This window comes from Asterias rubens, chromosome 5, assembly GCF_902459465.1.
Source record: "Asterias rubens chromosome 5, eAstRub1.3, whole genome shotgun sequence".
NCBI classification, from domain to species: Eukaryota; Metazoa; Echinodermata; class Asteroidea; order Forcipulatida; family Asteriidae; genus Asterias; species Asterias rubens.
In genome coordinates, this window is record NC_047066.1 from 5,244,661 (window position 1) to 5,261,632 (window position 16,972).

The 16,972-nt window shown below is 38.2% G+C and overlaps 2 protein-coding genes across 7 annotated transcripts in view; one reads left to right on the forward strand and one right to left on the reverse strand.

The window, feature by feature from the left end:
- Window positions 1-4,935: 4,935 nt before the first annotated feature.
- On the forward strand, window positions 4,936-9,547 carry LOC117290737. 4 transcript variants are annotated; one of them, XR_004519067.1, is made up of 6 exons: window positions 4,936-5,254; window positions 5,788-5,894; window positions 6,503-6,625; window positions 6,964-7,043; window positions 7,561-7,669; window positions 8,110-9,547. XR_004519067.1 is itself a non-coding variant. In XM_033772282.1 (6 exons), exons 2-6 carry the CDS (start codon window positions 5,873-5,875, stop codon window positions 8,149-8,151), a joined length of 315 nt encoding a protein of 104 aa, XP_033628173.1. In that variant the 5' UTR covers window positions 4,936-5,254; window positions 5,788-5,872; the 3' UTR covers window positions 8,152-9,547. The 4 variants fall into 4 exon arrangements, 2 of the variants coding, with proteins under 2 accessions (XP_033628173.1, XP_033628174.1); XR_004519066.1 differs by having other exon boundaries at window positions 6,503-6,613; XM_033772282.1 differs by having other exon boundaries at window positions 6,503-6,569; window positions 7,566-7,669.
- Window positions 9,548-11,729: 2,182 nt separating this feature from the next.
- LOC117290241 (paxillin-like) overlaps window positions 11,730-16,972 on the reverse strand; it is a 45,643-nt gene continuing 40,400 nt past the window's right edge. For all 3 annotated transcript variants that reach the window (XM_033771521.1, XM_033771519.1, XM_033771520.1), the window contains 2 exons: window positions 16,675-16,905; window positions 11,730-15,549 (listed from right to left, as the gene is read on the reverse strand). In XM_033771521.1, coding sequence (XP_033627412.1) covers window positions 15,283-15,549; window positions 16,675-16,905 — 498 coding nt within the window. In that variant the 3' untranslated portion in view covers window positions 11,730-15,282. The remainder of the gene's footprint in view (window positions 15,550-16,674; window positions 16,906-16,972) is intronic.

The window sequence follows — 16,972 nt, forward strand, 5'->3', positions numbered from 1 at the left end:
ATCCGATGTTGTTTTGTTCAGTCTTACTTTACAGTGTGTACACAAAATTGTTAAATTTGTAAATGTACATGTTAATGTTCACAGATTTACATTGACTTTGATATAAAGATGGCCATGGTGGAAAATGCATTTGAAATTTGTTTGCTTGAAATGCAAGTTTTTTTCATAATGAGTTAAAAAATTTGTTTGTTTTTTTTCTTGCGACTTCAATGACAGATTGAGCTTTAAACTGTTAGAGGCTTATTCTTTCATGTACAGTGTATATGTTGGGTCACATTACAAACACTGGACACTATCGGTATTTGTCAAAGACCAGTGCTGTATCTCAACATATGCATAAAATAACAAACCTGTGAAAATTGGAGCTCAATCGGTCGTCAAAGTTGCGAGATATTAATGAAAGAAAAACTCCCGTCACACGAAGTTGTGTGCTTTCATATGCTTGATTTTGAGACCTCAAGTTATAAATCTGAGGTCTCAAAATCAAATTCGTGGAAAAAAAACTTCTTTCACAAAAACTACATTACTTCAGAGGGAGCCGTTTCTCACAATGTTTTATACTATCAACAGCTCCCCATTACTCGTTACCAAGTTAGGTTTTATGCTAATCATTATTTTGAGTAATTACCAATAGTGTCCACTGCCTTTAAATGTGGATATTATTGATCTAACCAAATTACCAAATGTTGTCCATGTGCTTAAATTCAACTTAATTTTACTTCTCTCTTCTTTGGCAGATGAAATGAGAGTTGGAAGTCTAAATTTGTTTTAGGTGCTAGGCTGTTTAACCTCCCAGCCTCAGATTGGGTACTTTACTTAAAGGAATTAAGGGTAGATGGCTGCACCTTTAATAAGGATCTATTTTACAGAGTCTGAGTTATTTCAGATCATGTATAGGTATCATTTTTTGTAATAAATACTGAAAATATGAAATGAAAGTATTGAAGTGCATTTTGAAATTATTTTCTATATATATAACTTTAATGTTTATTTGAAGTCCAACTGAATTGAAAAAAAAAAAAAAATGCAAGGCTTGCAATCCTTGGCCCAAATTTGACTTCTTAGGAAATTTGCTACATTCATCACAAAATGTCCCATAGGATAGTAACTCGTCGAAAGAAATAGATCGTAAGAAACCATACAATCGCCTTTTATTCACAGGAAAACCTCCCAAAATGATTGCAACTCATCTTTCAGCTCGGGGTATGGAGAAATGACACACTTTTAAAAGTTCCCAATTGCTTCTAAATACTTTACTTCTCCGAGCCTAATTTCGGCAAATAATTATCGTCTGCGCGGGAAAAGACATGTCCCATTTTTTTGATGGGGGTGTTCATGAAGGGATGGCAAATCTAAGCGCCATTTCTTTCTCACCCAACATTACAATAGTCATCAAAACATTCGAAATGCTTGCTCACAATACTTAGTGTAACTGAAAAGCCGAAATTTATTTAACAAAATGTAGGTATTTTTGTTTGTCATTTCTCCTTCTTGTCCATAAAATAATGGACCACCTATTGTCTCAACACGGTCGTATGGCCATATTATGCAAAATCAATCACATGCTATTGGGGCGTGTCTGAAACGGCGACTAATCGGCTACAGCTATGGCTAGATCGCACGCGTCTGCCTATGTTCAACACGCGCTGATCTAGCCGTAGCTGTGGCCAAAGTCGCCGTTTCGGACATGCACGGTTCTAGACTAGTCATCTGACTTCATATTACGAGACTCGTGGATAAAGACAGGGGACCAGTCTAGAGCAGTCCGCACATGTGAAGAAAGCCCCCACATTAACGCCCACTTGCAAGTCAAAATTGGCTGACCTCCAAGACTGATTTTTTGCTCTCCAGTTCTTCCACATTTTACAGCCAATTCAATCGTCAAAATCACGGCAAAATGTGCAAGGTGAGTTCAGTTATACTTATAGCATCTCTTAAAGGAGTTTTACGGGTTTTTATGAGATTTCAAATCTGCTAAAATGAAGCAAACTAAAGCCTAACTGACCGACGTGGCGGCAGACTTGAAAGCCACGTGTGCTGAAGTTGTGTCTAGTTTTAAAGACCAAAAAGGAAAATTCAAATGTTTATTTGATAGGCCGATAGTCTTATTTGATAAGCCCTAAACAGTGTATTGAAACAAGAATTTTCTGCTAATCTATTTGTTAAAAACAATAATGACAAAACTGTATGAATGAAAAAGTAAGCGGATAACTTTCCTTAGGCCTATGGCGCCACCACTTTAAACTCATTTTTACAAAAAGGGATATCTCATTGAGGTAAAAGTTTCCATATGGTGCCACCACTTTTTCATTCAATATGAGATAATATAGTATCTAATTTACCTCGAGATATCCCTTTTTGTAAAATTTAGTGAAAATCTGGTGGCGCCATACGGAAAGTTATCCGAACAGGATGTCAACATCTTGATTGAAGATACTTGTTTAGTTTTTTTATAAAACAACTTTAGACAATATAGGATTTGAGGCATTGCATGGTGAGGTATCAATATATATTTGGTTAGTGGTAACACCATGTGTGTATCTACGTGCCAGGTAGAGCCATCTACTATCGCGGAGTTAGCCAATCTATTGACTTGCAAAAAAATCACAAGAACAGCACAAAATTATCAATCACAAGAACCATCTCTGCCCTCATAGGTACCCATTTACCCATGGGTGGAGAGAAGCAATTATAGTTAAGTGTCTTGCTCAGGGATGCAAGTGTCACGACCGGGATTCGAACCCACACTCTGCTGAACAGAAGCACCAGAGCTTGGGACTGGTGCTCTTATCCGCTCAGCCACGACACCCTGCAAAGAAAAGCTTTGTCGCTGGCCTGAACCTCCGCTTTTCAAACCTTCTCTTTTTGAAATCTGCTTTTGTGATTCACCTCTTGGATAAATGTTGGACTTAATTTTTAATTTGTTTATCTTTATATTTATTTATTTTAGAGTCTGTGACCAAATGGCTGTTGAAGATCTATGGATGTGTGGTTTGTGGACGTACATTGGAGGTCACCAAAGGACCAAGGTAAAAACAACTGTGCAGTATATCTGACCTCCACTTTGTTAGTGCGCTTGTGCGATTCACCTTTTTAATTTTGGACTCAACTTCATTTACTCTTGCTCAAAAATATAAAAAAAAAAAAAAAAAATTGAATATTTTTATAAATTAGGAAGAAAATGATAGAGAATGTACTTATCTATTTGTTAATTTATTTACTGTAATCTCTCAAGCAACTATCGCAGGAACTAGCATTAAAAAATGTTCAGAGCTTGAGGCACCAAATACAATTTTACTCAAAAGTTGCCGCTCAATGGAAAACGAATTTCATGCGTTTTTCACATGATGAATTAAAAAAGTTCATTAAAATTTAATACTCATCACACAATTTCTCATGAATTGTGATGGTTCTGAAAATAACTGGCGAAAATTTTTGACCTATTTAAAATAATTATTAAAAATTACGAAAATAGAATTGAAATTGCGCAATAGTGGAGGTTGGATAACGCAAGTTGAACTTTCAAGATCAAGATCAAGACAAGGTGAAGACTGCGAAGTGTAAGAGAAAATCTAACCCGTTCTCTTGCAGAGTCCCACCCCTTGTACTACCCCTTCCCCTCCAAGATGCTCGGCAATCTTGTTGATGTTGTCCTTACTTGTAGAGCTTTCAAGGTGACTTCAGAGTTTCTTGGCATTTCTTGATGTGCATATTGGTCGAAGCCAATGATGCTTTTCAATTAGGAGACTGGTCTTACTGGAAATTTCTGCAAGGGTTGAAACTTCAAGTCATCAGTTGTCATGTTTATTTATAATTGTAACATCAAAATGTTTACAAACTAGTAGAACCAAATCCAACAAAACAGTTCATTCAAAAATCTGTAAATACAAGAAATTAGGATTTTTTACATTTGTGTTTGGGGGGGGCAAATAAAACAAAATAAAATGTTTAAAACATTGCAAATTTCCCCCTCGTTGCTGCGCTCTGTACTGTGGCATAAAAACCCACTGCCAGAAGTGTTTAAGAAGTAATAATGCAAGTCAAATATTTCAGTCCATTTAATACTCATTTGATGATTAATGTTTGATTTAGGAGTTTTTAATAGATAATTTAGACCAGCTAAATTACTATTTACAGATTCCTAATACCAGCATTACACATCAATTCTGAATAAAAAAATTGGGTCTCAGAATCTATCAATGTAAAAACTTATCTTTCTGTAAGTTTGTACATACTCAGCGCCTTGAGTACCTTGTTTGGTAGATACGTAAGACTTCAATATTATAATTATTATTATTATTTTTATTATGTAGTTCAAAAAGGGGGATTTTAGTAACAACTCAAGTTTTCTAAAGCTGTCAAACTGAAACGCAATCAAAAGCTAGCGCTGCGGAGTAAAAAGCTAGCGCTAAAAAAAAAACCAAGAAGAAGATGAGTGAGAAGAAAGAAGAGGAAATCTTTCAAGAAGAGGAAATCTTTCAAGGGGAAAAGACGCCAGTGATGCCTAGGTTAGTATGAATGGTGAGATAGCAAAGGCCTAGTGTATTGGTAGCTTTGGCCTAGATATAAAGACTAACTAAACTAACTAGACAGGTTGACTGGCAATAGGTAATGTATACAGGTGCCGCTGGTGTAAGACTTCAGCTTTTGATGATCGACAAAGAGCTGTTCCTGATGTTGACTGGATGCAAGTGTGGTCAGCTGTTTCTACCAAAGTTCCAAAGTTTTAATCAGGTTAAAAGTATAAGGTTGAGTGAGACAGAGAACTTAACATTTCCTTAGTCTTGTCCAAGGCTCTTTACGCAAGCAGCGGCCCACTCTGTGTTTGACGACAAACTGCATGGATACATGTACTGGTACAGTACTGAGTAAATACACAGTACTTGATAACGCGGGGTCAAAGCATGGTTTTTCAGGGTTTTTGAACCTCATACAACCCCACGGTATCAAGTACAGTATATCAAATACCCAGTAACGTGCTATAAACATGTATCATGCAGTTCGTCGTCAAACGCTATGTACGTGGAGAGCGGGCGCGCCGGTGCTTGCGTAAAGCGCCTTGGACCAGGCTGACATTTCCTCCACAGCCTCTTACCTGGCCTTCACAGGCTGCGATCTTTTGTTTTTTGAAATGCAGTAATCAAGATACAACATTGAAACTCCCTTTGACGATGTCTCTGATTCCTGACCTGAGGTCAGATGGGGTTCAATGAGGTCGGGTGCTTGCAGGTTAAGTACCAAGTGTAGTATAAAGGTAAAGTATGTTGGTAAGGTTAAATGAGTAATAAGTTTTTCCCTCCAAGGTATGCTTCCAACTTTTCCCTCTACAGGCTTAAGGCACTGGGCGCTATTTGTAATTACTCAAAATAATTGTAAGCATAAAAACTGACTTGGTAACAAGCAAATGAGAGCTGTTGTTAGTATAAAACATTGTGAGAAACGGCTCCCTCTGAAGTAATGTATTTCTCACTAAGTTCAAGCATCTGAAAGTACACAACTTGTGCAACAGGGGTGTTTTTTCTTCCATTATTCTCTCGCAACTCCGACGACCAACTGAGTTCAAATTTTCAACGATTTTATTTTATGCATATGTTGGGATACACCAAGTGAAAAGACACAGTTCGTGACCAGTTATTGCTAAAGTGGATCCTATAAGCAATAAACAGAAAGCTCTGACACACCAGATGACATTTTGGGGGTTAAGTATAGAGGTATTGGAGTATTGATGTGACCCCTAAAATACTAACCTTTCTTGAAATGTTTTTGTTTTGCTTAAAAAAAAACCAGCAGGGCATGTTTTCTTCTTGAAGATGATAAGCAGTGATGTCCTGCAAATTTCACTGAGCTGACTGTGATACCTGACCAGGACAATATGGGGTTATGCAAACGATTTGGTAAAGTATCAGGTTATAGGCCGTGTCCGAAACAGCGACTTCGGCTACAGTTACTGGCAGATCAGTGCGTCGCCATGCAGTGTTGAAGAATAGGCACACCATTGGTGTAGCCAAAGTCGCCGTTTCAGATATGCCCCTATAAAGTTACTGTGGGGGGAGAGAAGTTTTCAGAGCGCAGGATGGTGGCTTTGGAACTCCCTTCCTAAAACAGGAACTTTCCATTCAAGAACAGTTCAAAAACTCATCTCAAGCATTTTGTCAAGTTTATTTTTCTTATAATGTTATGCTACTTTCATTGCTTGTTGGTTGTTCTTTTGAAGAGCAGCACCATGAGTGCGCTGTTGGTGGATACCGGCGCTTTAAAAGTGTCCATTATTATCGTTAAGTCACTGATGAAGAAACAAATCTCTTATGTAGTGGAGAGACGTATCATGTTAGGTTCTACGTAAGCTATCACGAAGGACCAGCCAACCACAGAGAAACAACTTCAGAACTAACTTGCTTAAAACAAAAATGTCTAAACTAAACAAATTGAATTCTTTCATGAAACAATTGCAAAATTAAGACAAATAATTTAATATCTGCACCTCCTTAATTTCTCATTTCAGCTTTTTCTTGTGGAGAGGTGAATTCAACCGAACCTGATTGGATGAGTTCTGGAGGATACAGAGAGTGGTAACTACAACCAGGCCTGCAGTTTGGATGAGTATTGTTTGAGGGTACAGGGAATGGTATATATAACTTGACCTATTTCAGTGAACAATAGCAGGGTACATTTGCAAAATTTCATTAAAAGGCTGCTTGTTTTTTGAAAAATGATATCTACAAATTTTCCTGAAGAAATTGAGTTCATCCAACAAATGTGGCAACAAAGATACTGTTTTAGAATGAGCACAAAAGGTTTCACCACAAACCATTAATTTGAAAGACTAAACTATCTAAGAAAAATCAAATTCAGACAAATTTAAATCTTCCATGAATACAATAGAACAGAACATCACAAAGATATGTAATTGCAAAATTAAGAAGAACAAAATATGAACCTCCTTTAATAACTTCTACATTTCAGCTTTCTCTTGTGGCGAGGTGGATACAACCGGGCCTGTTTCGATGAGCTTGGAGGATACAGACAACTGGACCTGCAACCAGGTACAGGGAATGGTGAATCCAACCGAACCTACTTGTATTTCAGTGAGCACATGGAGGATACGTTTGCAAAACTTCAATAACTGACTGCTTTTTATGTTTGAAAATTGGAAGTCCAAAATATTCCTTTGAAGAAAAGGTTCATCCGACAAACTTGGCAAAGAAGATAATGTTTCAGAATTAGCACCTTTACGGTTTCAAATCGTCAATTTGAAATAATACAAACCAAAAATAACAAAATTCAGAAAAGTTGAAATCATCCATGAATCAATAGATGTCGGCTCTTTTTTCAATTTATCATAAAGATATGTAAATGAGACAAATTTGTCTGTAGCTCCTTAATTTTCTCATTTAAAGGTTTTAAATCGTCGGTTTGAAAGACTACAATCCAAGAAGAATACATTCTAAACAAATTGGAATCTTTCATGAGAACACAGAAGTCAGCTCTTCTTGTAATCCCTCAAAGATATTTAAATTTAAGGAGATAAATTTGTCTGTAATTCCTAAATTTTCTCCTCAGTTCAGCTGCCTTGTGTGGAGTGGTGAATACAAGGGGATCTGTTTGGATGAGCACTGGTCTTTCTCTACGGTTGGAGGGGACAGAGAGTGGTGAATGCAACCGGACCTGGGTGAGCATTGTTGGGGAGAGAGTTGCAAGCGTTAACAACAGTTTGAACAAAATTTGTTCTTAAAATGGTTCGAAGAAATTTTGCCAAAGAAGATAAAGATTCACAATGTGCACTCATTCTAAAGGTTTTAAATGATCGCCTTAAAAGAATACATTCATTCGCATCCTTTAATTTGCAATGAACACACCATACAACCAACTGGTGGACCACTTCAACCAACTGGTGGACCACTTCGTTAAATAAGGATGTCACATGCCAGAAGCAGATTTAAAAAAATAAACCAGAAACTTTAATACAACCTGGAACTGGAATATTCATGTTGTGTGTGCATGTGAGTTAAAAAGCTGATTGGAGCTGGATGAGATTTGTCTTGCACTTCTAAGAACAACTGCTCTGTGTACCAAAATAGTTAATCTTTGAATTTTTTGTTTCTACCACAGACTGGAAAGATGAAAATGGAGATGACATGCACCAAATGCTGAGGCTGAACAACGTTTTTCGGACTGTGTGCCACCAATTCAAGAACTGTATCAAGTTTAGTCAGATGACTTTCGGCTACAAGCTCAACCATTCAAGTGGTCGACATGAAATTCCAAGTACAGTTTTATTTGTATGATCGGTGATCGTCAGAGTAGCTAGGAATATAACTCTAAAGAAGTTACAGCTTTTATAAACAGTAACAATCGGACAATCAATTCAGGCTGTCAAATCAGCCTGCACTTAAATAATGAAATTCTGAATTTAAGAAGCATTGACTTTTAACAAGATTGCCATCAGTTACTGTTTTGTGAGTTCTGCGAGACTTTATCGATCTGTGTGAGTTCTACTCTTCCTCTGTGCGAGTACGACTCTTCATCTGTGTGAGTTCTACCCTTCATCTGTGTGAGTTCTACATTTCATCTGTCCGAGTTCAACTTTTCATCTGTGCGAGTTCTACTCTTAATCTGTGCGAGTTCTACTCTTAATCTGTGCGAGTTCTACTCTTAATCTATGCGAGTTCTACTCTTGATCTGTGCGAGTTCTACTCTTGATCTGTGCGAGTTCTACTCTTGATCTGTACGAGTTCTACTCTTAATCTGTGCGAGTTCTACTCTTAATCTGTGCGAGTTCTACTCTTAATCTGTGCTAGTTCTACTCTTGATCTGAGCGAGTTCTACTCTTGATCTGTGCGAGTTCTACTCTTGATCTGTACGAGTTCTACTCTTAATCTGTACGAGTTCTACTCTTAATCTGTGCGAGTTCTACTCTTGATCTGTGCGAGTTCTACTCTTGATCTGTGCGAGTTCTACTCTTGATCTGTGCGAGTTCTACTCTTGATCTGTGCGAGTTCTACTCTTGATCTGTGCGAGTTCTACTCTTGATCTGTGCTAGTTCTACTCTTGATCTGTGCTAGTTCTACTCTTCATCCGTGCGAGTTCTACTCTTCATCCGTGCGAGTTCTACTCTTCATCCGTGCGAGTTCTACTCTTCATCCGTGCGAGTTCTACTCATCATTCGTGCGAGTTCTACTCTTCATCCGTGCGAGTTCTACTCTTCATCCGTGCAAGTTCTACACTTCATCTTTGCGAGTTCTACGCTTCATCTTTGCAAGTTCTACGCTTCATCTTTGCGAGTTCTACTTTTCATCTTTGCAAGTTCTACTCTATCTATGCAGTGTACACTAACTGTGCAGCTCTACACTACATCATGCAGAACTTGTACACTGTCACATCTAAGAAGTTCTACATCTGTGCTTGTTATGCACTTCTGTGTGCGTTGTAAATCTTTTAAGATTAAAATCTTCGCGAGTTGTACACTTTGTCTGTTTGAGTATTGCCAGATGCTGAGGAGCATGGCAGAGGGTAATGTGCTAGTAACCTCTTCCCTCTACACTTGTAAAAACGTATTGATCTCAAATTGCAAACCTGGTATTGATCTCAAATTGCAAACCTGTTATTTTGTAAAAAAATTATTTTCTATTATTAAGAAACCATTGTTTTAAGAGTGTTACAAACAAATAAAATTTAAAGAGTTTTTTAATTTATTAAAGTTGAAATACAAATCTTAAATCTTAGTATGCGTGCTTTAATCCTAGTCTGTGTGCTTTATTTTTACCACCATTTAAAAAGATAAGAATTTAGGAAGGGGGGGTGGCCTAGTATGAAGTCATCAACTCTACACAGATCACAGTTGTTAATATTTTAAAGTTATATTTTGAGCTTCTTAAATGACAGAGGTGCATATAAACCTCAAAACCTTGGACAAAAAAACAATGTCACAAAAACAGATTTTGTCTTTGGGGGGGGGGGGACGTCAAACATTGTTTAGCATGTATGATGCATTAAGCAGTTTGGTATTTAAATAATTTTATAAGGAATGGTTAGTGATTGGGTTGATAAAGTAAGTTTTGGATCTACGATTAAGGGTTAGGTAAAAGGGGTTGGGATAGGGTATAAGTGTTGGGAGGTTAGGAGCTAAGGTTTAGAAGGCGAGGGCTAACCCTAACCTAACACTAGCCCTTATCTACAAACACCAACACCTCAACCCTTGCCTACTTCACAATCTAACTTTTTTGGAGGGTATGGTTCAGAAATACTATAAGGGGTTGGGAGGTTTTGTAAAAGGTAGGGGTAAGGCAATGGGGTGAGATAAGGGTTGGGGATACAGGGTAAGGGGGGGGGGGGCCCAGTTAGTGTAAGGGGTCAGGGTTATGGAGTAAAGGCTTTAGAAGGTGAGGGCCAACTCCAACCTCCAATAATCCTAACCCTTACACCTGCCCCAACCCCTTAGGAGGTATGGTTTGTTAGGGTTGAGGTTGATAACACACATTTGCTTCATCTACATGCTCTGTGATCCACCCCAATTTCCGATTGCAACTTGTTTGCCTTTAAACATTTAATTGGTAGTGAATTAGTGTGGCATTTATGTGCCTTCGTGCCGAGTCCATTTTAAAAGATTTGAATCTTACTAAGCAAGAAAGAAGAACAAACAGTAAAATGTTTTTCTCAAAAATGTTTAATTTATTTAAGATTATTTAAACTGATACAATCACTATTTGTTAGATGAAGCGAAATAAGTAGTACTACAGGGCAACAAGTCGATTATAATGATTAAGTTTTACCATCATGAACGTAACAAACGGTTACACCCATATGATCCGAAACACCTGTTTCAACACCCCTATGTTCTAACAACCCTATGTTCTAACAACCCCAGTGTATATTCTAATCTTAAAGACACTGGACACTATTGGTTATTGTCAAAGACCAGTCGTCTCACTTGGTGTATCTCAACATATGCATAGAATAACAAACCTGTGCAAGTTTGAGCTCAATTGATCGTTGAAGTTGCGAGATAACTATGAAAGAAAAAACGCCCTTGTCACACAAAGTTGATTTCGAGACCTCAAAATCTAATTTTGAGGTCTCTAAATCAACTTCGGTTGAAAATTACTTCTTTCTCGAAAACTACGTTACCTCAGAGGGAGTCGAATCTCACAATGTTTTATACTATCAACCTCTCCCCATAACTCGTTACCAATTACAGTTTTAAATGCTAATAATTATTTTGAGCAAATACTAATAGTGTCCACTGCCTTTAACTCTCTAACATGTAAATCATTAGGGGTTTTTCAGAACATAGGGTTGTCGGAACATGGGGTTCGTCGGAACATAGGGGTGTCGGAATATACGTAGAGCAGTCACTTTAACAAACATGCACAAGACTGTCCCTTGAGCATGATTCGGCCATTTTAGTTTTCTCCGATTGACTTCAAACTGAGACTGGAAGAGAAAATGTACAAAAAGAATAGACCTTTTGTTTACCACTTTGCAGAAGAATGGGAAACCATTATGTCTCTGCACAACTGCCAGAAATGCAGCACCAAAGTACAATACAATTAAAAGGCACTGACACATTTGGTAATTGTCAAAGACCAGTATTCTCACTTGGTGTATCCCAACATAAATACAAAAATCTGTGAAAATTTGGGCTCAATTGGTCATCAAATTTCGAGAAAATTATTAAAGAAAAAACACCCTTGTTGCACAAATTTGTGTGCTTTCAGATGCCTGAGCAAGACTTCAGGCCTGAAGTCTTTCTCGGATATAAAGTATGAAATTACCTCTTTCTCAAAAACTGTGTTACTTCAGAGTGAGTGGCTTGCACATTTAAGCACTTGTTTTCGGTTGTGTGCATTTGGATAGACAATAAGATGGCCGTGCCATGATTATGGTTGTCTGCAAAGATTTCAGACGGTCTCTTAAACTGTTGAATATATCTCCAGATTCTCTTTCCCAGACAATATAAAACATTGTCTCAAAAAAACCAAGACTGATTAAAGAAAAAGTTATAATCTTTGTTTATCATTTGCATCAAAAAAAGGAGGGGCTGGGGTTAACCCAAATCAAAATATGCCTTTAAATATATCTCATCAAATATAATCTTTCGAGGAGAACTTTTTAAATGTTTTCAAAACAACCTTACATTTCATACACTCTTTAGTTATTGATATTTTACAAACAAAATAACATTAATAAAACACAAACTATTAGGAGTTTCAAATTATGAATGAATCCGTCAGATGAGAACGCTCTTTCAAGTAAATGCACTTGGTATTTAAAATGTTAGTATTTGTAGACGTGAGAAGAAGAAAAGAAGATTTTAACCTTAAAACAGAGACCTAATAGTTTGTTTTCAGAGTCTTGCCTATCTAGTAAAGCCAAGTTCATGCGAATGCGAAGCGAATTTGATGTGAATTTGACGCCAAAACCCTCCTTGATATTCGCAAGTGTTGAGCAGGGCTGAACTGCTGCGAATTATTCGTTGCGAATTTGTGACGTCAACATTCGCTTCGCATTTGCAGGAAGTATGAACCGGGCTTATAGGTGTGCAGACCTAATTTCATACAACTGCTTACATGTACCTCAGTAAAGTTTGTAACTGTTTGAAATTTCAAAAGTATCTTTTTAGACAAGACATTATAGACTCTGAAACCTCGCGCCTCCACTAAAAATATTGCAGAGAAGTATGTTTTAGAAGTAGTTTTTGCTGCTCAACAAAATCAAATAACCAGCCAGGATCGATGCGATTTTAATTGTGACTGATTTCCTGCTGATGCCTGAATTTCAGTCATCTTCGAGCAAGTTCGATCAAGGACCATAGTTAACTTTTGACCCCTTGTACAATGCTGAGCGCACTTGGACGCACCTATCCTGTTCTCTGTTTTGTTGGGAGTGAAAATATACACAAAGTAATTGACTCTCAAAAATTTGCGGAGGTGCATTCTTGCGTTGTGCAAAGGTTCATTCAACTAACTCCGATCGAATCCACGACCGTCTAGTCGACAATTTGCGACAAGCTTATCGAGGTTGAGCACTATGCCTGGTTACCATTTGTGACCGAGTAAATTTTTTTTACTGGGAATTATATCCTGCTTAGCAGTTTTAAAGAAATTGCGCTCCGAACACCGAGAGAATCTTTTCGAAGTAAGCTTATCCTTACGCTAACACTGTGTGCAATTACTGAAGCTGTTTGTTGAAAGGCACTTGCAAGTTTACACGGAAATTAAATACAATATGTACTTTACATAATTATACAAAAATATTTTAAATGGGCTAAGATTTTTTAATTAGATATTCTTAAAGAATCATTGCATGATTAAAGTCACAAAAAATGTGGAACCAAAAATTAATTAGTAAGAGTTTTTTTATCGGTAAATGTTAGTAACGAGTACAGCTAATGATTTTTTTACCAGGACGAAACATCTTTACATATGTTGCACGTTATAAAAAGCTTTTTTTACAGTATAAAATTTCACAAATAGATGCTGTGAAAAATTTGATCGTTGGGTCCCCAAATTGAAATATTGGCCGAATCCAAATTGGCGGCTGCAGCTATGGCTGTATTGTTATGTGCAGCCTAAGCTTCAACACATGTTGTGGAGGCCGAATCATCACAATGTGGGTTTGAATCTCAGTCCCCATGTTGCAAGTATTTCTGTCTCCCCATACGGCGAACTGTTTAAAAAGGTTCTTCTTATAGCGCCCTCTTTTGAATCATCCTCCTCCAGCCCATGCATTTCCCTTTTTGGGGTGACAGAATCTCCATCAGACAGATTTGCCTACGAGACACCGACACTTGTGTCCTTGAGCAAGACACGTAAGTATTTGCTTATTGGTGTTTATATCCTCCCAAAGTTAAAGGGATCCGGCCTCAGCTTTTGATTTTTTGGCTGAGTAGTCAGATCAGTACTTTTACATCAATGTGATAAGTTTGACTCGTAAGAGTCTGGGGACAATACCAGTATGAGTTAATTGTTCTCTGACTGCACACAGCACAAAACAACCATCCTTTCATTAAGGTTCGATGTACAGTTGGAAAAAATCTACTCTTCCATTTTTTTCAGAACCAATAAAAGAGTCCCTGCTTGTCTTGACCATTATTTCATTATTGAAAAGTGTGTAGCATATCATAAAGTTAATATGCGTAAAATATGCGTAATGTTTGCAGACTTTGATGAATGCTAATTGGCCCAAATTTATGAATATATCAGTTACATGGACCATAAATCTTTATTTTGTTTCCTCTTGTTTTTTTAATTTTTTTTTTAAAGATTCAATGGTACTGTTCCTAAAATATGAACTTATTTATTTTTTATTTATTTATTTAAGTACAGTATGGAAGCAAGCTGGTCTCAATAGTGTCTGTTCTAAAAAACATGAACTTTTTTAGGTTATATGTTGACTCTCTCACGGTAGTGCCTCTTTTTTTTAATCAAGAGAAACACTTCTTGAACATTGATTTTTAGACCCCTTGCAAAGATTATCAAAAACCAAGGACCTTCACGGCACACAGGTTGGACCACCAGTGACCAACCTCTTTTGACCTGTACCTGAGGGCGCCCTACTGCCGAAATGTTTAAATGTGTAATGTTTATTGCTTAACAAATTTGGGGGACTTTTGTTTGGTTTGGTTGACTATAAAAAAAATGAAATGCCCGATACTTAAAAAAGGCAACATGTGCCTCCATTGCCCATGGTCATTCCCTTGGTGCCCCTTGTATTGTTCCAATAGAAATTTACAATTTCCTCATAGCGATGCCTTTTACCAGGAAGAAAATACCTTGGTGCCCTTGTCCTTTCAAGCACAAGTCATCAGGCCTGCATGACATACTTGCCTTGTGTGCATTTTAGCCATAGCATCGCTTTAGTGGGACATCCTAAAATGGTTGACAGGGTATGCAAGGGGTCTTAAAGGTTGTGTGTGTTGTGTTAGCGCCCTCTACAGTCATTATTGTAAATTAGATAGGGTCCAAACTGAGCACTTATTGGCCCTCAGCTGAAATGCTGCGTCAAAACTGGGAAACATTAAAATGGTGGCAGAGACACTGGTCCAAGCCATTGAGGAAGCCAAAGTGGTCAGTTTGAGGAAGCCAAAGTGGTCAGTTTGAGGAAGCCAAAGTGGTCAGTTCGGACACCCTAAGGCAGTATCTGAATTGGTGGCTACAGCTAGGGCTTCAGCTAGATTATGTGTTGAGAGAGGTACAGGACGTCCTTAGCAACACCCTTAGCAACAGCCGTAGCCGTAGCTGAAGATGCCAATTTGGACACGGCCTGACTATCCCCTAACTAAACCTAGCTGAAGAGTTTGATGAAGCAGGCGTGGCAGTACGGCTTGTCGTTCTGCTCCTTGAAGGTGCCCTTGTTCAGTTGCTTCAAGCAGAATGCGCAGATGAAGTGCTCCGGGTGGAACTTCTTCTGCATGGCGGTGATGCAGCGTCCTGTGATGGGCTTGCAGCAGCCGGCGCACAGTGAGCCCCGCACGGCGTGGTAGTGAATCTCGCAGTAGGGGATACTGTCGTGGTCGAAGAAACTGCCGCCGTTGAAAGGCATACGACATTCCTACAGTAACAAAAAAACATAAACATTTGAAATGTGCAGACAGATAGATTTAATGATACTTTTCTCCTGGCTAGTCACTAAACAATTTAAGGGCAAACCCTGCTACTATATTGTACTGGGCCCAACTTCGTGGCTCCTCTTACCTTAAGCAAAGAAACGGCACTTACGTCAATCATATTCCAAAAAGTTATCAGGGAATTGTTTCTTGTGCGTGTGCAAACTCCACATTACTAGGCATTCTTTGCTTACAGAGCTAGTGCAGAAATTTCAACACTTGCACAGTAAGCGGAGAATGGATGGTAAGCGCAGAATTCAAAAGTAAACAGAGCTATGAAACCTGCCAACATTTGCACCTTGCAATCTGGAAGATTTTGTACAACAATCAGGGAGATATTTAGAATTCCATTCAACATAATGGGGACAAAGTTTCCATAGGGCAAAAAAAAAGGTTGGATTGCCCTTTCACCCGATTTTTTGCTTGGGTCGATCGGTCGGGATTTTCATTTTTTATTTATTTATTTTTTTTCCTCAGATGCCAAAGAATGCCCAAAATTGCATAAACATTTCATGAAAGATCTAGTTGTCAAACAAGCAAGGTATTAATCATCTTATACATCTCGCTTCAAGTGCTTTTTTTGCGTCTTTATTTTGGCAAATTCCTTCAAAAACAATTTCCAAGAGTCATTTCATTCACCATGTTTTTCGTCCATTCAATAAACGAGCGATACCATATATGGGCATTACAGCCTCACCCTATCGGTGTGTGTGAGGGAAATCTATCTACATTTGTGCGTTGCGTTTTTGTGAACGTTGAAACCACGACTGTTGCATTGGATAATTATTGTCGACCGTAAGTAGTCGGCCAGAAACAAATATTTGTGTCAAATCTACCATTATGTAAGCATAAAATATTCATGAAATCAAATTACGCGACCGAGATTTTGCTACTTTTAGGGTCGGTCGGGATAGGGCAATCCAACAATTTTTTTTTAAGGCCTAATCAGGGAGATTTTCAAATTTGTTCATCAGATCATAGAAAGGTTTTTTTTCCAAAGAATTATTTTGCAGAATCAAGGCGAGTTGGCAGCTCTGGGCCCCTGATGATAAAAAGTACCAAGTACTCACCCCACACACAAAGCACTCAGGGTGCCATTGCACATTAAGAGCAGTGATGTAGTTCTCCATGATTGCACGATGGCAGCCACCACACTTGGGGGCAAACATATCGAAATAGTCCTCTTTACAGTACACTTTGCCGTTCTTCTCGTGGAAGCCGCCCTCGTTGAACGGCTGACCGCACTGGGCGCAGAAGAAATGCTCCGGGTGCCAGGTCTTGTCCAGGGCGGTCACACATTTCTGGGAAAAAATACAGGGTGATTTAGGAACCTGTTTGCACTGTAGATTCTTTTAAGCATTAAGCTTG

Excerpts from the sequence above, each read along its gene's own strand:
- LOC117290737 (XM_033772282.1), top strand. The coding sequence starts at position 5,873 with ATGGGGTTATGCAAACGATTTG. Across the intron at positions 5,895-6,502 it reads GGGGTTATGCAAACGATTTG|CTTTTTCTTGTGGAGAGGTG; the intron begins GTAAAGTATCAG and ends TTCTCATTTCAG. Across the intron at positions 7,044-7,565 it reads ACAACTGGACCTGCAACCAG|CTGCCTTGTGTGGAGTGGTG; the intron begins GTACAGGGAATG and ends TCCTCAGTTCAG.